Genomic DNA, 24,351 nt, shown 5'->3' with positions numbered 1-24,351 from the left:
TGCCAAGTGCCTTCTGTGCCTCCATCGAGGAGTTGGGAGGGGGCTTGGACCAGCGAGGGCGAAGATCGCTCTCCATGAGTCCCACCCCCACTGGGTGCATGCTGAGGAGAGGATGGGAAGATGGGGGCCATGTCAGCACCCCTGGCTCAGCTTCAGCTTTTAAGGGGAACGCTCTGGAGTAAAAAGGGGGGGCACTCAGACACAAGGAAAGGTAAGTGTGGTTGGGCCCTTATTCTATGGGATAAATGTTCTTAAAAACTGTATATTTACTTAAAGCAGATTCAATTCTGAAATAGTGCTGCCCTAATTCAGAACTTCACATATGGTGTAACTTTCTACTCCTACGGACCTCCTACTCAAGACAGCTCAAAATTATTGTGGTCCATGAATCACAAAATGGTGAAAAACCATGGGGCTGACATACCATTTGGAAGCCCAAAGTTACAGTAATTGTGAAAAACTGAAGTTCTACTTCTATCACTTGTTCTCATGTGACTCAAAATCTCCTGCTTTTTTAAAAATTGTGTGTATTAGGCTCTGTGGGTATCCTCCCTTCTATGATGAAAATGACTCCAAGCTTTTTGAGCAGATCCTTAAAGCAGAATATGAATTTGACTCTCCATATTGGGATGATATCTCTGACTCTGGTAAGGAGCAAGCAGAACCACAAATTAGGCACTTTATCAGTATCCTTTGTTGTTATTACTGAACATACTTTTTCTGCATCGTACATTGTTTTAAATATTGCCTTCCCCTCTCCTCCCAACAGTACATTCTCATCTCTTCTTCTGAATCTTGGCACTTCTTGTATTCCACTTTTCTTCCAGCTCACACACTAAACTATGTCAAATTGTAAGCATAATGTGGGAATAAGAGGACTCGTCCACACTTGCTTATTTTAAAATAATTTATACAGATTGCAGAATTTAGCTTTTCTTGGTGCAGAATTTATATGACCTGGTCATGGACATTTTTTAGAAGGCATAGACCTAGCCTATGATTCATTCACTGTGATGGAAGTTGAGTTTGTTTTTTTTCAGTTCACGCTTTATATGAGCAAATTCCCAGTCCTCAAAATATTCAGCTACCACCATGTATGAGAAATCTAGTAATAATAATTCAGTAAGGAAGATGTGGCTTTATGAATAAAAATGGCAGTCTGAGGAGACACATAAATGTAGAATTGAATTACATGATGTATGGCCATTCACTTGATTGACTTATGACTGCTTTAATGCCTTATGTGTATAAAATGCTCCTTCCTTTCATCTACTACCAGAACTGACACCCTAACCCTTAGTCTCCCAGTGTTACGTCTCCCAGTGGGACACCATCATATTGTTTCAGAGGATTAGATGACTGCAATGTGCAAATTAAGACGAGCCTTTAATACCACTGTGTATTGTACTTCCTCCTTCCTTCTCTGAAAACAGCTAAAGATTTTATTCGGAATTTGATGGAGAAAGACCCAAACAAAAGATATACCTGTGAGCAGGCAGCCCGACATCCCTGGTAAGCGGTTACTCACTTCATTGCCATGTCCAGAAATTGTCAACACCATTTGTCTCCATCATTAATCAGTGATTATCAAACTCTTCACTCAAGGGGTAAATACCAAAGAGAGCAATTACTGTATATTCCTGTGTATAAGACTACTTTTTAACCCAGGAAAATCTTCTCAAAAGTTGGGGGGTTGTCTTATACGCCGGGTCGTATTTCTTATACGGTGAGTATATCCCAAACTCTATATTTTAACTGGAAAAGTTGGGGGTTGTCTTATACACCCAGAATATACGGTACCTTGAAAAACCCTTGCTTAATAGCTCCCACCTAGCATCATAGCAGGCAATGGCTTAACAGTCAACAGCATTGAGATGTGATTGCAATCACATTACAGAGATAGGTTTGAGACTCAGGCTTTGCAGGCAAGGAGGAGGTGTCAACGGAGAACAAAAGCAAAGAAAAGCAGAAAGTCTCATTCACAATAAAATAAGAGCAAATCGCTATTCACACATGGCCAGCTGTGTTCAATGAATGCAGAGGGGAGGGGTATATTCAGTGTCATGGCCGTCCTACCCCATCCTTAATGCATACGCGCACATGCCCAATGAACCTCAAATCAGGGTGAGGTGTGCGCATGATAATGCATGCTGGACCTACGTGCGCACATGTGCTATTTGTTACAACGGAAGCAGGTGAGAGGCTGTCCCACCAAATCTTCACTTTGCCATATATTGTCAGTGTAAAACAGAAATGCAATAAGAACATAGAAAGAGCGCCACTAAATCAGACCCTGGGCCCTTCTAGTCCAGCATCGTGTTTCCACAGCAGCCAAGCAGGTCCCTATGGGGAACCTACAGGACAAGAGGGCAAGAGCCCTCTCCTGCTATTGTTTCCCAGAAACTGGTCTTCCTAGGTGTCCTGCCTCTGATCCTGAGGGTAGAAGAGAGCTATCCACAATAGTTTGAACTTGTCTACTTTCTCTTTAAAGTTGGCAGCCAGCACCACATCTTGTCATAGGAAATCCCACAGTTTAACTATGGACTCTTGCTTCAATTTGTCTCTCGCAAATTTCCACCATTCAGTTTCACTGGACGGCCCTGAATTCTAACTGGAAAATGCCAGCGTGAATCGGAAGTTTGTAGGCCACAAAATCTAGCATTGAAGTAGTCTTCACATCTGTTCAGAACCATTTCCAGCATAGCTGCCAAGTTTTCCCTTTTCTTGCGAGGAAGCCTATTCAGCATAAGGGGAAATCCCTTAAAAAAAGGGATAACTCGGCAGCTATGATTTCCAGCAAAAAGGACATGTGAGAAACCTTTAACCATTGGTCAAAAACTTCACAAAGAGAAGGAAATAGTGTCTATTTGAATGACATCATTCCATCATAGGCCTCAGGAAATTAAATAAGTCATAAAAATGATATTTCAAGCACAGATCAAATGATCAGGAACATACCTACCAACAGAAAAATAGGTCACCTTTTTATATTTTTGACTGGAAAAGAATTTTCCAAGATGTTTTATCCAACATACACAGCTTATTGGCCTGGATTATCATTTCTGTTAGTTATTGGAATAAAATGAAATACACACATTTGAAGAGCTCCTAACACAATTTTTCCTTTTCATTTAACCATTTGAGGTTAAATGAACCATTAACTAGAGACTGACAACATTTTTCTCCCAACCTTTTATCCATAATTCAGGCTTTGAATATAGGCCATCGGTTACAAAGACTGGCTTTCACCATGTTGGTATTGTAATGCCCTCTTCTTGCACACAGTGCTCTGGAGTTAGTAGTGCTTATGTCTTGTTGAAATGCATTGACAGAAGTCCTACGGATATAAATTTAAGTATGCTTAAGCCTTCAACTTTGAAGCCCAGTAAATATTACCTGCAGTGAAATACTGTGAGTCTGGGACCCCAGTACTGAATACAAAATAGCTCACATTGGGCTGTGCTATATCATCATCATCATCATCATCATCATTATTTCAATTTATATACTGTCCTTCATCCATAGATCTCAAGGTGGTTCACAACATAACAATGCAATAAAACAGACAAAATACATAATAAAAATAAGAACAAAACAAAACCAATGATCCCCCCTCCCACAACACATTTAAAAGGGTATTGGATGTTAACCAGCCAAAGACCTGGTTGAAGAGGAATGTTTTCGCCTGGCACCTAAAGGTGTATATAAGGAAAGTATTTGCCTACTCAGTGAAAACTATTTAAATGCCTTGCAGTACAACTGGAGTCCTAATTGTTACAGCATGCAAGTCTTATTAGAAAGATAACAGGAGGGGGAAGAGGGATGGGCAGGCAAGTAGGTTAAAAGTTGAGGGAGATCTTAAAGTTGCAACCTGACACCCCTAATAGTTTGCCACCTGCTTATAGCTTTGTGTAGACCCTAGTTCCCCCTCTCCTCTCCCCCCCCCCCAAATCTGGCATATATAAAAGCAAAGAATCCATGCTGAGCCACAAAAGCAGGCCGGTGGGGAAGCCCTGTTGTAACAGGCAATGTTATTTGACATAATCCACACATTTATATGGGTTGCTTTAACCTAAGAGGCAGGTGATTATAGTCCCATCTGCAGGGATTTGTCAAGCAAACCTCTTTCTTAAGGCTTTTAGTGCATCTGAGGGCAGAAGGTATGGTCTAGCTACATTGCTTTGACATAGAACTTGGGGTAACCAGGGACAAGCAGTAATTTTCTGGGGCCTGATAATTGTTTCATTTTTTTTCTTTCATGCAACATCTGTGATAATAAATGACAGCAATTACCTTGATTAAGTACATCTTGTCAAGGCAGAATCCTGATCCTGTACTAAACTACAGAGTTCAGTTTTTAATGACTGTAAGGGAAAAGATGAATGCACAGAATTGTCACCTTCAGGGCTAGCCATAATTTTCCATTTTAAAAAAATTATAAGATCAGAGAGTGGAGAAAAAACCCATTTCATTCAAAGACTCTTAGGAAAAAATATAGGGAGAAATCATGGCCTTATTAAATAATTTAATCTCTTTCAGTCCTCCAATCATAGCTGCCAAGTCTCCCACTGAAAAATGCGGGATCAGCAGTGGCGCGGCACCGGAAATCGCTTCTACGCATGTCTGGACATGCGTAGAAGCGACTTCCGGTGCCGCTCTGCCCAATTTCCGGTGCCCAGACATGGGCAGAGCGGCACCCGAACTGGAGCCTCCCTGGCAGGTAGGATATCCGGGGGATTTCCGGGATTTTTTTCTATTCGGGATAACAGCGGGAAACAGATTAAAATCTGGGGGTTTCCCCGCGAAAAACGGGAGACTTGGCAGCTATGCCTCCAATTGTTCGTTAGAGCAAGGCACAATATTACAATTGCATCATTAAAACAGTTTATGTGAAAGGATTACATTGTCACTCTGGGAAAAAGATGATTTACAGAGCAGCTGGTTCCCAGGCAATCCTATTTAAAGTGTGAAATGGCTCCCTGAAGAGAGTAAGTGATGTTTATAACCTTCGTTTAAACTCAAGCAGAGGCTTGACAGCCATATGTCAAGAATGCCTATGATGGGGTTTCCTGCTTTGCAAAGGGGTTGGACTGGATGGCCCTTGTGGTCTCTTCCAACTCTATGATTCTATGATTCTTCTCTGGCCTCTCCCAGTGCTCTGCTTATTTTGGAATCTGATTGGTACTGGATGTGTATGTGTTTTGGGGATTGTGCTCCTGCAGCATTATCTTCTACACAAATTTTGCACTTCCATCATCTGGGTGATTGTTTCCAATGAGGCTTTGGCCAGATTGGCTTTCAGTAAGTATCTAGATTCTGAAAACAGTGGAATTGAGAATTTGCCCAGTGTTCCCTATCTAGGCATATTGAGAACAAAGCTAAACCCCTCCCAGAAACAAATCCAGGGTACCCCCTGCCAAGCAACAGGTATTGCATTTTATCCTGTGTCCTAAAATTGTTGTCTTGTGATTTCACCATTGCTGTTTCACATCATAGCCTGCTGCTTGTGAGATCAGGGAACTGCACAGCATGACAACATCAGTATACAAGCTAAGTTGCTGTAGAGAAGGAGGGAGAGATTCAACATATGGCTACTATTTTGGGGGGCAAACATATTATTTTTGGTAACATTGAGTTCCATCCTCAGGAAAATAAATCCCCCAACACACACACACACACACACACACACACACACACACACACACGACCAGGAAGATAAGAGATTGCATAACAATATAGGTTTGAAATTGGAAGGATCACCCCTACAAAGCAAAGCATATAAGTAACACAACATGACTCCCATTACTATTACGGTACATAGAACCCGAGGTTAAGATGCTGCAGTATCACCTACAATCTATGCTAGAGAACAGTGGAAAAACAAGGCAGAGGAAGAGAAAAACTATCAACAGCCACTCATCTTGAAACTGCTGCTCACCTGCAGCCAGCTGACAAGACATGGGTAGCAAAGCACGTAACTCCTCAGCAAACCAAAGATCCAGTTACACTCTTTAATTAACCAGTGCTAATTAAACCATTGTTAGTATGCTAGTGCGTACTTGGAGGCAAAAACAGTGTGTACCTGGGTATTACATGATGTGTAAACCATGTCTGATATATCCAAAAGAAAACAAAAAATAGTAATAGTAATTACTTCCCCTCTCATTTATGTACACACACACAAATCTTTACCTAGGATTTCAGCCTAAGCAGGGCATTTCCTAGGCAATTGCTTCATTCATCTTACGCTTGCATTTCTCCACCACTGCCCCCTTCTCAGAGTATTGCTAATTCCCATCTTGCCATGGTACTGACTTCACACTATGGGTGTAGTGGGGCATTTCAGGAGTCATGCTGATGTTTCTGTATGGGCAGAAGGAGGGATGCTCACCTGTCAGCAGTAAGATTGCTCCTGATACTTGAATTTGTGGCTGCCTCCCGAGTCTCCCGGTCAAGCATCAACATGATGGGAATTCCTCCTGGTCAGTTAAATCTGTTGTGCTTATTCATCCTAGTTAAACTGTCAGGAAAGATGCCAATTAGTGCCACTAGTTTTGTAGTTACCTCTGCATTGATAATAGTACTGCACCAAATACTTCATTGATCCCCAGTTAATCCTGTATTTGTCACCTGGGGCAGCCAGGATAGGTTGAAGTCAATGACCCAGCAATGAAAAAGGAATCAGGTCTCTGACCTCGAACCAGTCACAGTTAACTTAGCTTTGCATGTGTGTGTCATCAAGCCATAGCTGAACAGGGTTTACCATAACTTTATTTTGGATATATATATGTCATGATTTATACCTCACATTTCAGGCAAATGCTGCAAGAGATTTACAAAAGACTCAAAACATTAACAGCACAATGCTGTTTTTCTGCTCCAAAGTAAGCCCCATTGAATTCAATGCAGCCTGCTCACAGGCAATGCTAAACACCCTTAACAGGAAGTATCAACACAGTCCTAGACATGCCTGCCCCATGCAAGTCCCATTGGGGGGCTTATTCTCGCTCAGGTTAATGGGTATAGGATTCCTTCCTGAATCGCACTGAATGCAAGTTTCTGGCTGCTTGCCTGTTGACTGGCACCCCCCCCCTTCCTTCATGGCCAACACCCAGCTATTTTCCACTGGTTTCAGCCAGTGTTTACTTGTTCTAGAGTTCCATTATGGCTGCATTGAACTTCTTAAATTTCATTGACTTGTACATTGCTGCACAAGACTTTTAATATTTCCCTTGGTATTCATTAAGTGATTGACATGGGAACTAGAATTGTTGTTAAGAGGGCATAACTTCATTTGGAGTCTTGCACAGTCTGTGCTTTTCTGCTAAGATTTTGGGTATGAAAAACCTCACAATCAGATTTGATTTAAAACTATGTGGTGTTAGTTCATTGCTTAGGGGCTATCCACAACACAATAGACCTTGAGTGCTTTTAGAAACAGCTGCATATCCTGAGGCAGGAAAAAAAAAAGCAAGCAAGCTGGTCAAAGCTTAGAAATTATGTCAAGAGAAAAACATTGAATTTCAATGAATTTTCCTTTGGCTTTAAGAGAGGGGTGCCTGGGAGGGGTGCAGGTGTGGTGCTTTGGACTGATCTACTGATTTGCACCATCCTGCAGCTGCTAAAGGTACCACAATTAATGGGAAAGAAGCTTCTGATGAGCAGCGAGTAGCAATGGTGGACATGGCTATTCCCCATTCCCTATTGCCATCTAAAACAAAGCCTAAAAGTGTGTATCTGTGTTTGCACACTTGTACTTCTTCCTGTTCCCGCCTCTCCCATTTCTCCATTCTCCACCCTTCTTTTCCACTGTTGCCTTCTCTCACTGTCAAAATTTAGATTATAAACTCCTCAGGATAGGGACCTGTCATGTAATAATGCTGCTGTATTTATGATGATTTATAGTGCAGATGTCAAACAGGCCTGGGAGCAGAGCACACTTGCCTGGCGACTGGAGCTGGTCTGGCCTGCTTCTGATTTGTACCACACATACGCTCAGCAGAGGGAGGGCTTAGTTGAGCTCCTCCAGTGGGAAATGATGGACTTTTTTCTTTGTTTCACTGAATGCAGCCCATTTTTCAATGAAGTCTATGGCCAAAATGTCAACTCATTTTAAGGGCACTAGATTGCACCCTATTCTTTGTAGAGTGAAAAATAGAGAGGAGAGCATTGTAAAACAATATTCTGTACCAAACATTTCAAATGTCTCATTTATCTTTTTTCAGGATTGCTGGTGACACAGCCCTCAATAAAAATATTCACGAGTCCGTCAGTGCACAGATTCGCAAGAACTTTGCAAAAAGCAAATGGAGAGTAAGCTGCCATGTTCTCAGTTGCTTGTACTGTTGGGAAGAAATTACTTTTAGCTTTATAAGGGAGTCTGCTACAGAGCAAAACATGGAAATTTCCCCACTCCTTTTCAAAAGAATGCTTCTTATTTTCAGTGGGAAAGTTTAGCTTGGCCTAGAGGTGCAATTCTTTTGTGAAGAAGTTCAGTTGAACTGGGCCCTGGAAGAGATCCTGTGAGATAATGGACCCATGTTTTCCTTTCTCCTTCTGTTTCTACTTTATAAAGGAGAAAGTTGGGAAGAGGGGGGCTATAGTATGCTCCAGCCATATCCTCCATAGAACCGCGAACAATTCCAGTTTTGCAAGTCCAAAACACACATATCCTCCACCTATATTTATTTAACTGCTAAAATGCCTTTTTAGCAGTAGCCCTGGCCCAGCAAGTCAAGTTTAAAAACTGATGGAATCAATGTCACTTATGCAGATTTAAATTATCAGGCACCATTGATTTCAGTGGAACTTAAGCATAATTAACTTTCTTGGAAGTGGTGATAACAGTTAACTGGTTTCCAATTTCTAAACTACTAATTGGTATCTAATATTTAGATTTCACTTTACTTCTCTGTCTTCTTGCAGATGGTTCTTCGTCTGTGATGGTATTGCTACATATAACTAGCAGTGTAATTGTCAAAACTGTCTAGTCTTGTCCCTTTCTGAGGGTGGGAATGTGCTTGGGATTGGTCTAATGATGGAAGGGAAAGGGCATGAGAGATAGTGAAGGGCATGTTCAAAATGGTATGTGGTGAGGTCCTTTGTTCTTGGGTCACACGTCCCAGGCACTGTCCAATCACAGCTGGCATGGCACCATCTGCCGTACGTAGATACTGCTCACCACAGCTTTGGTTGTATGCCCTTAAACCCTCAACACTTCAGCACTCGGGAGTGAAACATCATATTTGCCGAATGCGAATGTTTTCTCTTAGTATTGTGTGGAAATAATGTTTTTGGAAGTAACTGTTACAAACTCACACACAAAAGCCACACACACACACAAGCACATCACCTACTATCTGATTAAAGAGATGTCTTCCTTTGAAGTCTGTGATGCTTTGTGCAAGGGCCACTTTTCCCCCTTCACCAGGTTCCAGAAGCCAGGAAAATACCCAAGAGCAGCTTGTTCATTTATTTCTGTGTTGTTTTTTCCAGCAAGCATTTAATGCCACAGCAGTTGTGAGACACATGAGAAGGTTACATCTTGGCAGCAGTTTGGACAGTACAAATGTAAGCATGTCAAGCTCCCTCGGCCTGGCCAAGCCACTACCTGATGGAACAGCCAGGAAAGATTGTGAGTACATGACCCCAGGCTAGCAAGGCTTGCCAGATCTGAGACTAGGCATCAGCAGGCACTCAAAGGTCATCTGTGCCACCTCTCGCTCCCTGCTCTACCTGGTGCACACCTTGCTCAAACTGATGCTGCAGTGACACCTGGGCGGAGATGTCATTAATATTGGGGGGGGGGGTGTCTTGGGCTGGCTGCTTTTCTGCCTGCTTGCTTGGGGAACAGCCTTTCCACATGGCACTGTCAGTTGCAGGTTGGGAGAAGACAGCTCAGGAGGATGGCATTGGGCAGCAGCAAGAGGCTGGCAGGGAGGGGCTGCCCCCTTGCTCTGTTTAATTATAAAGTCAGACCTGAATCATTGCATTGGAGCATAGGAAGCAGCCTTGTACTTTCAGACTAGCTCAGTATTGTCTTGACTGGTAGTAGAAGACATTTTTACCACCTGCTGCGCAAACTAGAGATGAATGGGGCTTGAGCCTGGGGCCTTCTGCATGCACTGAGGCATGGCCCCTCCCAGCATAACACATTAAATACATTGTTTTTGGCCTGTATTTCCTGAAACACAGGGATCTTACCCAATGCTAAATCATCTTTCTCCCCAAAGCACAGCATGTCTCCCAGTTGGTTCACTTGGACAGCACAAGTGTCATATTTGAATAAATGGGATGCCTCTTATCTGCAACTGCTCTTCTCTCTCTGGAGTTCAAACATTTGCACATTGGTATATTGTCAACAACTCAGTTCTGCATGGGCATTTTTGCCACGAATATCCAAAGAGTTAATCCAGTTTATAATACAGGATCTGAGTACAATGTCCAGAAAAGAGCTTTCCCCCCCCCTCCTTCTTTTGTACAATTTGATGGGGGGAAGGAGAGAAACCAAGAATGATACTGTTTGGCAAAGGAAATGGTTGGGGAGAGTGAGACAAAAAGTGAACATATTTCACACATTTGCCAGAGCCCAGAGGGACTCAGGATCAGAACTGCTGTATACTTGAAGGAGCGTCTCCACCTCCATCGCTCTGCCTGGACACTGAGATCCAGTACCGAGGGCCTTCTGGCGGTTCCCTCTTTGCGAGAAGCCAAGTTGCAGGGAACCAGGCAGAGGGCCTTCTCGGTAGTGGCACCCACCCTGTGGAACGCCCTCCCATCAGATGTCAAAGAGAAAAATAGTTACCAGATTTTTAGAAGACATCTGAAGGCAGCCCTGTTTAGGGAGGCTTTTAATGTTTAATAGATTATTTTATTTTTCTGTTGGAAGCCGCTCCCCAGCCAGATGGGCGGGGTATAAATAAATAAATTATTATTATTATTATTATTATTATTATTATTATTATTATTATTAAGCCAAGTGAGGCAGCCACCACAGGCAACAGATTTGGCATAGCATGAAAGAACAGCAAATTGTTGGTTATTTAGTTTTTTTATTTTTGAAACATGATACAAAGATTTTTTTTTATTTGTTACTGCCAGTAAATTAAAAAATTGTTGAAAGGAATGCTCCCAAGCAATGTTAGAAGAAGGAGCCCAAAGAAGTTGCTTTTCAAAGTGGTTGGGTTTCCTCCTCCTTCTTCAAATTGCTATTACTCAGAAATCTTCAAACAGGGCTCCAGGGAAGTTTATTGGCATTCCTCAATGAAAAGATTAGTGAAAGAAAAAAAACTTCCCTACAGCTAAATGACATTGTAAGGTAAATTATCAAAGTATATTGAAGGGGCTGCATGGACTGCAGGGATCGGGTATCTGCATGCATGTGGTAGAAAACTGTTCTTGCAAACCTTAATTTAAGCTACGCACTTAGCTATTTAAACAAATTAAAGACTTCAGTGGCCTGTATACAATAGATCGGCATCCCACGATGAAAAGGCAGTGACTCTCCATTATGAGGCAGGAAAAACTTTTGCTTCATGAACCCCGGGTTGGTTTCTTCTGCTAAAATGACAACAAAAATTCATTGTAGGTATCTTTATCATAAAAGATGAACTCAAAGCCTCTTCCTGAGAGACCTGTTCTTCTGTCACCATGCAAGAGATGCACTAATTGAGTCTGTTCTGGGAGGAATGCATGAATTCCCCCAATCTCAACAGGGAAGCTGCTTGTGGCCCAGGTGGAGAGACCATGCCCCACTGAACCCACAGCTGCTGCAAAGATGAGAAAGGCATGTGGACTGTCACTCCAATTGCTTTTCGCATTCACTGTAGAGACAGTGCCCCTGAGGAATGACGGGCTACCCTGTTTCTCATATTTTAAGACATACCCACAAAATAAGCCATAGCAGGATTTTTAAGCATTCAAGGAATATAAGCCATACCCCGAAAATAAGACATAGTGATAGGCGCAGCAGCAATGCTGGCTGCGGCAGGAGGAGGAGGAAAAAAATAAGACATCCCTTGAAAATAAGCCATAGTGTGTTTTTTTGAGGAAAAAATAAATATAAGACATGTCTTATAATATGAGAAACACGGTAGAACAGGCATCCCCAAACTGTGGCCCTCCAGATGTTTTGGCTACAACTCCCATGATCCCTAGCTAACAGGACCAGTGGTCGGGGAAGATGGGAATTGTAGTCCAAAACATCTGGAAGGCCGAAGTTTGGGGATGCCTGGGCTAGAAACTTATCTGGGAACTTTTTTCTGTCTCTGGACAGAGCAGTTCCCTGCAGGATAACAGGAATGTTGGCATCATCATAACTCATAATCACAATTTCATTCCACTACCCCCTCCAAGGAACTCCCAAGGTAGCAGAAGCAGAGTATTCCCATTTTAACTTCATCGTTGAGTCTGCCTGGTAGATTAAGCTGAGAAAATCACTGGCCCACTGAGCTTCATGGCTGAGAACAGAACTAATCTGTATTATGTATTTGGGAACTGTCCCCCGGAAATGGCAGCCCTGTGTCAAAATCTCCCACTCCCCATCAGTAACATCTAGTACAACTTTCCCAATCCCTTGAAATTATTGCACAATGCATTTTTCCATCCCCAGTCCACATCACTGGATCGTGGGAGACAGGGAAATCCACAGGGTAATTAATGGCTTCAGAATGTGAGGTAAGCTATGCTAGACATTACAGAGCAGGGACGGCAAAACTGTAACACAGGCATTTTTGGCAGTAGCCCTGTGTTCATCATAAAATTTAGTTTCTCCCTGAGTGGGAGTGTAAATCTGGGTTTCCTTATCTCTGCCCAACACTCAGACACTACGCCACCCGAGCTCTTTGTTTTTTCCCATTGGTGGCTCCTGACTTCCGTCGCTCTCTTTCAGGTCTGTCCCCATCCACTCCCTGTAGTTTTGCATCATCGGCTTCATCTGCGGTTTCCACTGTAGGAGAACGGAGAGCGAGGCAGACCACAGTGACAACAGTGCACACAGGGACAAAGTGATCCGGGTTGCTGCTGCCCCCGCCCTCTGGAAGAGGTCAGAGATGGGGGGAAGTGCCCAGGCAGGCATGGAAATGCAGGCAAGCCTTCTCCCGGGTGATTTCATCCTGCATTGCAAGCTCGGCGAAGGACTGGAAAGAAGGATTTTTTTTAAATGGCCATATTTTATACTGCAACTCTGAAATGTTGCATTGATCACCAACTGCAATGACTCTGGGAGGGGGGGGGAAGGGTCAGATCTAACAGTATCTGGTGCTGCGTTAATGAGTCTAGGAATGTTCTAATGGACACTCATGCTAGTTCCTCAATGATTTACTCTATTTTCAGTGTAGGTGACAGTATATGCTTTTTCATTAACTAAAGGTCTCAACTGGATTATTTAAATAGAGTTGATTTCCGAGCATTATCATTTTCTTCTTTTATTCTTCTCCATATTTCTATCTGTGTTGGTTTTGTTCAGGGGTAGAAAGCATATACAATTTTGCATTAACCTTTCAGATCAAAAGGGTTTCAAATGAATATTATTCTTTATCTTAGTTCCTAATATTGGACTGCAAACTTGTCTGGATCTTGCAGTGATGTGAAAACTAACTGCTTTCTTCCACCTTGTCTTGAGAAAAGGTTGGTTCCCTTCCAATCACATGGATCCTTACTCAGCAATGGTCTAATTCTGAGTTGGTGCTTATGAACCTGCAGCCAAGGCTGACATTTGAATATGAGAAAAAACAAAATACAGTAGTATGTTGGATTGGAGCAAAATGCCACTAGCCTGCCACTTCCTGGTGGATTCTGACAGACACATAAAAGTTCCACCCAAGCAGTCCTACCTTACAGTATTGCTCTCTCTATTGGTAGATCTGCCTATGCCACCCCTGATTGGATTGTTTTGTTTTTGAGAGGGACAGGATCAGCAAGGAAGTACAAACAGCCATGTGCATATTTGTTTTCCTATACCCATGTATGCATATATATGTAAAGTAGCTCTTAGTGTGGTGAACAAAGCCCATGTGGGATGCCTGGGTGAGTTGAAGCCGTCCCAACTGCCTTTTGTTTCTAGCTGTGCTGAGAGCTTTGAACTTTTGTGTGACTGACAGGATGATGAGGATGCTATCGCAGGTTGTCTCTCCTGGTGTAGTGAACAGTCTTGTGAATGCCCAGGCACTTCTATAACATGTATGATAGAGATTTTGGCTCAGTGTCTCCTGTAAAATCTTGCCTAGGAAATGGTGAGCTACAATTCCTGATGTATGCTGGAGCATACACAAGACCAGTTACTGCATATGAATTCTCATGCTGTGGCAGAACAGTTGTGCGAATTAGCCTGCACTACGCCAGATGAGTGCCGCAACCCCAGAGTCGGTCAGGACTAGACCTAATGGTCAGGGGTCCCTTTACCTTTACCTTTACCTTTACCTTTACCGTAGCTTGCCACAGATGAGGCTTGCCAAAGCATTCTGAAAGGCTTCTGAAGGGAAGTGGTACTATGGCTAGTCAATAGCACTGGGCATCAGCAATTCTCATTGAATTTGCTGGTGGTCTTCTGTACTACTTGAAATAATGTGTTGTGTTTTGCAGTGCTTTGCACACTGAGAGCTTCTTTAGCTAATTCAGACAAGTAGCAAAAGTTTGAGTAGCTTCCTTTCCCCACAGTTTCAAGTTCCACCTGAAGGCAGTGTGATGTGCCTGTTCTTTTCAGAAATGTGTCTGTGTTCTGCCTTTGCTCTAAGAATGTGTAACTCCTTCCTTATGTGGGGAGCAGAAGCGCAACAAATTTATGCTTCCTCTATTTTCACTTGTCTGAAATCTCCAATGCAATTTTTAAAATAGAAGTGCACCAAAATATCGGGAACGAACGGCCTTTGAAAGTTCTCCATTTTAAACATCTGTGGTTATCCGCCACGTGACAAAAGCACATTGTAAGCACACTGTGAAATGGAGGGCTGCATATGTAGATGTGGTTATTGTTAATGCGTATTGCACCAAGCATGGGCGTACCCAGAGATCAAAACTAGGGGGGGCAAGGGGAGGGGCCAAGGCACGGAAGGGGAGGGGCCACAAAGTGGGCGGGAACGGCAAACTCGCGCTCCGCCGGGCTGTGCCCCTCCCTAGAAGCAGGGCTGGTGGGCGGAGGCGGAGCCCAGCCCAGCGGAGCGCGAGTTCGGCGTTCCCGCCCACCGCGCCGCGCTCCCTGGTTCCCCGCCGCGCTTGGCCTTGCCTGAGGGCGCGCCGGGGAGCTGGAGGGAGGGTGCGGCGCGGCGGGAATGGCGAACTCGCGCTCCCCCGGGCTGTGCTCCGCCTCTGCCCACCAGCCCTGCTTCTAGCTGCCCTAGTTAGCTGCCCTAACTTGCCCCGTGGTGGGTACGCCCTTGGCACCAAGGGCTGTAATTTGTGACTACAAGTAAGGAAAGGGCTGAGCTGAGTGAGCAAGATCCCACGGGAGGCAGGCATTCACCCCAGCTGGTCAGAACAAGAAAACTTGGTTTCCTGATTTAAAATCCCCAGTGAAGGCATTGTCCAAAGTACATTTGACAAATGCAGGCATCTGATCTGCTACAAACAAATAGGGCCACTCTTTCTTCTCTACTATGGGATATGCTTACTACTTCCCTGTATATCTAAGATATACAGATTTTTAAACACCTGCCCAAATCTGAGCACATTAGGCTTCATTGGAAAATACCTTATAAATTTATTCCATGCTTCTCTGGTGAGCCTCTTGCTACGTTTATGTCAATTGCACTTCAGTGGCAGAAGAGATGCTTTGAAAGCATAATGCTTCAGGTCCTGTGCTTGGCATCTGGTTAAAGGATCTCTCAGAGAGCCAGGACCACTGCACCAAGGTCTTTGGGCAGCTGCTGCCAGTCAGTCCGGAGGCCATTACTGGGCCAGAGGGACCAATGGTCCACCTTGGTTTAAGACAGTTTCCTATGCCAGATACCTGTACCAGCCTGGTCTTCCTTGCACAGAACAGGAAGACGTAGTTACCTAAGAATTGTCATGCTGCTCACAGCAAGCATTCAGCTTGTTCAGCATTCCATTTCTAATATCAGCCAGCCAACTGCCATGGGGTGCTCACAAACAGCATGAAGATGGAAACCTTGCTGGTACTTAGTGATGCTCTGCATCAGAATGGAGGAAGTTCTTAGAAGACCTCCAAATGTATTCAATAGCAAATAAATATGTTGCAAAAGACTTTGACATATTTTCTTTTTCCTGAAACTTTGAAGGTGTCATTTTAGATCAGACTCCCTAAACAAGAGTCAGCACAGACACCATATCACTTGAGCCCTATAATGACAGATTCCAGTCCTGGTTGTGTTCATAATTTGGAGTGAGACTTGGAACCATTCCTGAACCAGTTTTCCCTACATAATAAAATCAGCAACCACCATATTGTATTGTAACAGAAACATGGTCTGTTGACTTCACAGGAGTTTTCTAAAATTCACAAAAGAACACCTGACTTTTCCATTGTGGCTACTTAATACTCAAGATATATCACTTAGAAAATCCAACAACAGATAACACCAGCTGGCCTGTAGCATCTTGGGAATCTGGTTCTTGAGCAAGTCCCTTTTGCTCACAGTGTAGGGTTAGAATAGAATAGAAATACTTTATTGTCACTGTACTACTTGTTTACAGTGAGATTAAACGAGCCCCCCCCCCCCAATCTCTCAGTCCTTGTTACACTCTGTGTGCAGTCATAGGACCACCAACCCCGAACGTCAGCTGCGATGTTGCGGTCTTCCATTCAGCAGCCTCACAGCCCATGGGTAAAAACTGTTCTTTAACCTGTAGGTGTGGCTTATCATGCTTCTATATCTCCTGCCCGAGGGCAGAAGATTAAAAAGGTGCTGGCCAGGGTGTGAGTCATCCCTGAGAATGTTCCTCGCTCTTCTGAGGCAACGGTCTCCTGCGATGACATCTAGCGGACTCAGGGGACAGCCCATGATGGGATTAAGGGAGAGAGAAAATGCTTCCCCATATGCTGCATTGACCACACACGATCCCAGTGTAAGAATTAAACTCAACAATCGCTCTATAGGCATTTCAGCTAAATACAGACAGTAGTACCACCACCCAAAGCAAAGCAGGAGTACAAAAGCCTGCGCAATGTATCTGCTGCTGAGCTGATAGTATCCTGGACTGCTGGTAGGGACTGGATGTTTGAATGCTTTTGCATAAAAGCATTCCCTGCATATACAAAATGAGTCTGTCCAGGAGATGGTTCAGGGCAGAGTATAAATGGAAATAAAGAAGTATTGACATCCCTTCTGCCCAGAATATCCAACACGCTCTTGATCAGAGCACATGATCTTGATGCTAATGATACACACAGAAGAAGGAAAGAGGAGGATGTTTGCCATGCTAGGAGTGGTTGCCTGATTCAAAAGATACAGCAAGTGAACGAGTATCAGGGTGCAATCCAGCCAGAGTTAAACACTGTTAAACCCCATTTATGTCAATGGGAAAATTGTGCAGGTACTTAAGTCTCTTCCATTGACATGAGTGGGACTGACATGTACTTAACTTTGGCTGCATCATTTTGTAGACCTGTTCTCTCCCCCTGCTTCTTTGCATTCAGAAAAGTAAAGGCTGTCCATATTTCCTTATAATCTGAGTAATGCATACAACCCTTTTTGTACGAGTTATAGAACAAGTTTCTCTTACACTTTGAAATCTTGTGGCAACTAAGTGGCTTGCTTGTTTATTTTATCTAGAGAGAAACCTCATTGATGTTTCTGTTTTCTGTAGGTCAAAGCTAATTCAATTAAGGTTAAATCTTTATGGCACCAACTCGTAAGTATCAGGATTCAAGTACATACAGTGTAGCTGAAATGTATTCCCTTTTCTTTGTTTTGTCTTAGGATGCATAGCTATGCCACAGAGTGATTTCATCCTTCACCTCCCAGATTTTTAAAAATAATATAGTTTTTAAAGTTTTCTGGAAATGGGCAGTGTGAAAGCGTGTGTTTACCAGCTCTATTTATGTCATTTATGTCATGGACACTAGCGAATATGTCCCCACAACAGCCCTACAGTTATCTGTGGTGAATGTGCATTTATCATTTATCCCTTTTCTGCTGAGAGGAGAAACAAATCTTTCTCCCCTGGTTTAGGGCAAAACATGTTGAAAGCCAGTTTGGCCAGAGCCCACAATAACAGGGGGGTGGGAGTGATGTACATTTGTCTTGTGGGCCATGATGAATGTATCTGTCTCCAGCACTCAGAAAATGCTAGATCTAGTCACAGCCACACACACAAGTTTTGTTTGGGGTTTTATTTTATTTTTTCCATAATAGAAAACATCTCCAAATGTTGGTAGGAGATCACTGCTGGATAGACAGTGACACCAAAAAATGTCCAATAGATGCATGAAACTGCACTGCATGTTGTCAACTGAATGCTGTTTTTATGCTTCCCTTCCAAAGGTTTGCCTCTGTGTTAATACACATCCCAAAGTCCTAGGCTTCTATGTCTCAAATACTATTTTGTAAAAACAATCTGGCTCCATTGCTCATTAAGCATAACTACTCCAGCTAAATGCAAAAATAACTCTGTGGACAAAGCATGGCAATGGCAAATAAGGTTGCAATTTTCTCTCTCCTGTTTTTGAACACTGTGGTTTCTAAAACAAGATCTAGAAAGACCTCTATCTATGCATTGAGTTGAGATGTCAGAAACAGAGTCCATCAAATATATTATTTAAACAAGAAGTAGCAGGAAAGCTCATCTGCAAATTACAAAATAAAAAAATTCCTTCCAGTAGCACCTTAAAGACCAACTAAGATTGTCATTGGTATGAGCTTTCGTGTGCATGCACACTTCTTCAGATACCAAATTACAATTCCTTGTGCAAATTACATTCCTTATGGCCAGAGTTAAGGGGCTTCTAAGTAAACCAAGGGCAGAGAAAGAGAGACATCCGCAGAATGTCACAAAAGTTCCAGCAACTCTGACTTTGCAAGTAGAAAGATACTCTACCACATGATCCACATGGTTGGTCCTTGATTAAGGATCAATAAAAGCAAATAAGTCGGCCAAAACACGTTTTGTCTGCCATTACCACTCTTCACTTGCAGCGCTCAAAAAAGAGATTATTTTATCGTTCTCCATCAGTTTGTGCAGCTGGATACTTTGGTTCAGCAGGCCAGGCCTCACACCAACTGCATCTCTTCCTTGGTTGGTGCATTTCTGGAATCCCCTGCAAGAAGCAGAGATGCCAAAGCCATCACTCAGGGAATTCTTCAGCAGATATGGAAGGATTATCCCCAGGGTAGGAAGTTTGAAAGCTACTATTCAAGACTGAGATGTACATAGAGTGAAGCCATGCACACTTTAGATCCTTTTCCCAGGGAGCGCTTGGCCTCCAAGGCTTGCACTTATTTAGCAGAATGTATTATAATTCTGGGACCAAGCTGCTGCAAGAATTTGCATGCATGGAATAGTTATGCACAGTGAACAAAGGCATAGCTGCCAAGTTTTCCCTTTTCTCGCGAGGAAGCCTATTCAGCATAAGGGAAAAGCCCTTTAAAAAAGGGATAACTTGGCAGCTATGCAAAGGACTGGACTGCTTTGCAAAGCATCAAAGATCAGAATGTGTTTTCAATTACCGTAAGTGATTTCTGTTGCACTCTTACGATATCTGGCTCATGTTTGTCAACAAAACAAATGTTTGTCAACATTTTCTCAGCTACAAGCTTAACTCTTGGTCTCATATTTGGTCCACTGGAGTTCCACTTGTGTCATTTCTCTCTCATTACTCTCTTCTTTTTTGAGGCAAGTAAAATGAGCAACAACTTTGTAGTAATCCAGTCTGTGACTGTTGAAAATGTATAATTCATTTTAACTCTTTTGTGTCCATCTTTGGATCTAAAAGGTGGAGTGTAATTGAAAATACATAGAAAGACTCAGGTCTGGCTTACACTCTTGAAAAGTGCAGTTTCAACCACCACTAAGGCTCCAAACACACTTCACTCTGGGAAATATCAATACAGTCATACCTCATGTTACGTTCGCTGCAGGATACGTCTTTTCAGGTTGTGAACAGGCCAAACCCGGAAGTCCTGGAACGGGTTACTTCCAGGTTCGGCGTGCGCGCATGCGTAGAACCACTAAATCATGCTTTGTGCCTGCACAAAAGCGCCAGATTATGTCGCGCGCCTGCACAGACACGGCGCTTCAAGATGTGGCCTTTTCAGGTTGTGAACGGGCCTCCAGAACGGATCCCGTTCGCAACCAGAGGTACCACTGTATATATTATGGTTTTCTGTCACACTGGCAACATGTGTTCTAATGAGATGAGCCTTATTAGCCACATAACCACAGAATCAACCCAAGACAGGAGAGTGGAAAAAATGTTTGCTACCTGGAGCTAAAGTAAGGCAACCCTTAGAGTTGGCAGAAATCACACCGTTCCAGGTCATGTAAAAACTGGGCCCACCCTGTAGTTTTAATAGTAACCAGTGCACTAAGCTGCTCATTTAAGGATTTTAAAAAAAAGGAGGTTCTGCTTAAAAATGTGCTTCAGATTTCTTTGGAGAATTAAAGCTGAAGGGAGCCGGGGCTATGCATCCATTTGACAGATCTACCATAAACAGCCATAATCTACTATACATGTTTGAAAATCTCAGTGGATAACTAAGGGCTGAATTGCTTGTCCTGATTTGGGGCAAAGCTGTACTACAAATCTCAAAGCTTGGTTAACTAGCATGGCATCCCACAAAGAATTGTAGTCTTGTGAGAATCTGTGGTTCTTATTTCTTTCATTGGCATGTAGCACCCATAATTGACGTTGGAAAGTGAAATAACTGGAAGTGGGATGTCTGGTCATAATGGTTCCACAGATTTTAAACTGGTTTATATTTGCAATATAGACAGGCCCCAAGGGCTGATTCTGCATGTGACTGGCTGATTTGATTTTCCATCCTGCACTGGATATGGATATACTATGGATATACAAAACCTTATTTCTTTTTGCAGTTATGCCTTTCCCAATACCAATGTGTTATATTCAAAAATGCTTACTAGCTAAGCAGGTACGTGATTTTGTGTTGATACAATTTTTTATCATTCCCAAATTACACATCGTTGTGAATTAGGTACACAACTGGCTTAAATATACATTGTTCCCAATCCAAATATATGCAGACTTCTGGGGTTTATGCAGGGTGACAGGCTGCCAGTGTGATAAGAATAATCTGCTAATCTTGTTGATCTGCAGAAGTCAGGAACAGGGCCTTCTTAAGCGGGCCGGGCGCCCTGGCGTGCGGATCGCTCTGGCGCCCCCCCCCCCGTTTCTTCCCGCGGCTGGTGGGCGGGCGCAGGGCGCAGCGTGGTTTCCGTGTGCCTTCGCCATGCTCACCCCCCTTCCGACCCGGCACCCTGGCGCCCCGCGCCACCCAGCCTACCCCTAGAGCCGGCCCTGGTCAGGAATATTCACAGCATACCTAAATCTCAGAGAAGCTGGTGGAACTGTTTCTCACAAGCATGGACCGCAAACTCTTAACCACCCACTTTTAAAATATGGGCTAAGTGGCAACCAGTTCAAATTTATTATTTCTTTGTGAGCTTTGTTTAGCTGGAGCTTTCAAAGTAGTGCATAGTAAAACTGATTAAAATAACATAAAAGTAAGAATGGATTTCAAATAAAGACGGTCCATGTGCAAAATCAGAAGTCAGCCGTGGCAGCCAATTTCCCCCAAACTGAGGTGGGCTGAATAACCTCTATAGACAGAGTTGGTCATGTACATTGACCGTAAGAACTCTTTTCGTACTAGGTGGAAGGAAGTCTTTTGGAAAGCTCCTAGCAGTGTTATCATCACATATCAACATAGCGTCCCAAACCATGATATTGTGCAGTTGGACACTAGTGTTGCTGGCAAATAACATGATTGCTGATTTCAACTGGTCCTTAGGTTACATCTAGGGATTTACTTTAATTAGACATGTTAATAAGCTCACTGGAGTAAGAGGTGATTCGTTCAGTACTTTAAAGAAAGGAACAATATTAGTTTACAACATTTTTTCTTTCTGTGCGCTCTCCTACTGTTCTTACAGCATGTAATCCTAACTCGGTACCTGGGAGTAAGCCTCACGGAGTTCAACACGGCTTACTTCTGAGTAGACATGGTTAGGATTGCAGCCTTCATTAAGTGAGCCTTCTCAAGAGGACTCGTTTTTGTGGGGCATTAGTATAAATAGTATGTACAATCCAGCCAAACAGAGCATTTTCAAGCCCCAGTAATTTTGGCTGAAAGCATTTAAGAATGTATTTAAATCCTCCATTGAGATGAATGAGATATTAAAGTGCTTTGCTATGGATAGATCATGCTGAATATCCAGGTTTGGGGCTGCAGTCTGACACTGCATGAAGTAGCATGTCCAGTGCTTTAAGTGAACTTGCAGCAGAATCCCATGCATGTGAACCAGACTTAACAAAATTAAATTCATGGAACTTACTCCCCCATGTGTGTGTACAGGGTTACAGCCTTAAACATGCTGGACTTTGTCGGATCACAGCATTTTTGTCCTGATCTGGCAAGAGGTGTCCACATGTGGAAGTTGCCTTCTGTGTACACATGGCTGATATGAAGATGTGCCTCCCCTTGCAATGCACCTCCAAGCCCTGCTCTCATAAGACTGCACATCCCCACCCATAGCTACTCCCTGTAACATGTGACTCATTGTTTGCAACTGGATCTGGATTAGGTTTAGTGTTTCTAATTGGGAATCAGCATTTCATGCAAAGTAGTCGTTCGTTTTAGATTTTTAAAAGCTCAGTTTAATCAGAGGAAAAAACCTGGAAATATTCCTCCATGAGCACTTATGGCAAAACATCTCTTTATTAATATTATTAATTTTTTAAAGGAAAAAAGATGCAAGCATGTTTTATAAAATAAAATTTTAATAAAGCATAACAATTTAATCCAGGAATGTCAGTGTGCCTAATATAATAAGTCTTGTGATTGGTTCAATTTCATAACACCGTCCTTGTTCCAAGAGAAGGAGAATTGTGTATTTACTCAATGCATGTAAGAAGACATTGCAAAATGTTAAACCTGCGTAAGGAGCTGCAAATTGTTAATGGGGCTACTGTTGCAAATTATTCTCTGCCTTGACAATCATGTATACATATCAAGATTTCTATCATAATGATAATTTAAGGGATATTGAGAATGGTTTCCTCCAATAAATCCAATTCAAACCACTTTATAATGAGACATTTATTTCTGGATTTACTATGCATGTGTGAGAGAGAGAGAGAGAAGATGGGGAGGACTTGTTGACTGGTTTGGAGAATGTTTATCCTGCTTTTTGCCAGTCAAAGCCTTCAGAGTATATCACAGCATTATAAAATAGGCAAATAAAAATGTAAGAAACATGCCTTACTAAAGCAGGAGATTACTACCCATCACTCACCCCTGCAATTTACAGCCCAAGGACTTGGCTGAAGAAATATGGCATGGCTGACCATCTGACGCATCAACTGAGGGCTACTTTCCCACTCCTTCCCCCCAAGAAAAAAACACTCTGCAGCACTGGATCAGCAAAAACGGCAATTGGGTTTTCTGCAGATTGCTGTTCCTCCGATTTAGAACTGAACAGCAGATTTTCCCAAAAGCTTCTCCACTGCAATTTCTTCCCGCTAACCCACCATAAATAGAAGTTGACACTGGACTATAAAAACACAGGGTTGAAGAAGAATTATCATTCTGTCCTCATTATAAAAATCTGAGCCAGGTTGGGTGCAACATTATCAATCCCACAAATTGGTTATATTGCTGTACCCACACCTTGAACCAAAATGTGTCTGAAGTTATTCTTTGACTGAACAGGAATCATTTTATTCTCTTGAGCCATTTGGCCTCATGCCTCACATTTTACTCGCTGTAGCAGCCAAATCTTTGTTTTGTCTTAATTATGCTTGGGGAGGCTCAAATTATTTGGAAAACATGAAAATGGTGTCTTGTCTCTGACAGCAGGCGACCCAGAATTCCTGTGAGGACATTTATGTTTTTAAGGCAGTATTCCTATTAAGGCTGCAAGTAATAATCATTTGACTGATCAGCCAGGTTAATATCTGGCACAATCATATGGATGTTCTGTCAGAAGTAACGACTGAATCCAGTCGGACTAGCTACCAAGTACCTGTGTGTAGGATTGCAACCTCAATTATTTTGTGAGGCTACTTGCACTTAGAAGCTTGACTGGAAACATTAAATACCTCTCTAATAAAGGAAGAACATACAAGGGTACATAATAAAAATCATATTGAATAAATGGTAACAGAAGTGGCATAATTTAGGGTTGCCAAATGCAGTAGAGGACTATTTTTGTAACCCC

At 42.7% G+C, this 24,351-nt stretch overlaps 1 protein-coding gene across 4 annotated transcripts in view; it reads left to right on the top strand.

Moving 5' to 3' along the window:
- Positions 1-15,026, top strand: part of CAMK1D (calcium/calmodulin dependent protein kinase ID) — a 163,240-nt gene extending 148,214 nt beyond the window's left edge. For 3 of the 4 annotated variants that reach the window (XM_035127659.2, XM_060279483.1, XM_060279484.1), the window contains 5 exons: positions 535-647; positions 1,434-1,512; positions 8,226-8,313; positions 9,496-9,634; positions 12,890-15,026. In XM_035127659.2, the coding sequence (XP_034983550.1) occupies positions 535-647; positions 1,434-1,512; positions 8,226-8,313; positions 9,496-9,634; positions 12,890-13,008 (538 nt within the window). In that variant the 3' untranslated portion in view covers positions 13,009-15,026. The remainder of the gene's footprint in view (positions 1-534; positions 648-1,433; positions 1,513-8,225; positions 8,314-9,495; positions 9,635-12,889) is intronic. The other variant, XM_060279482.1, reaches the window with a different exon arrangement.
- The last annotated feature ends 9,325 nt before the right edge of the window (positions 15,027-24,351 follow it).

The sequence above is a fragment of the Zootoca vivipara genome, chromosome 10, assembly GCF_963506605.1.
Source record: "Zootoca vivipara chromosome 10, rZooViv1.1, whole genome shotgun sequence".
Taxonomy (NCBI): Eukaryota; Metazoa; Chordata; class Lepidosauria; order Squamata; family Lacertidae; genus Zootoca; species Zootoca vivipara.
This window is presented reverse-complemented; position numbering and strand designations above follow the sequence as displayed.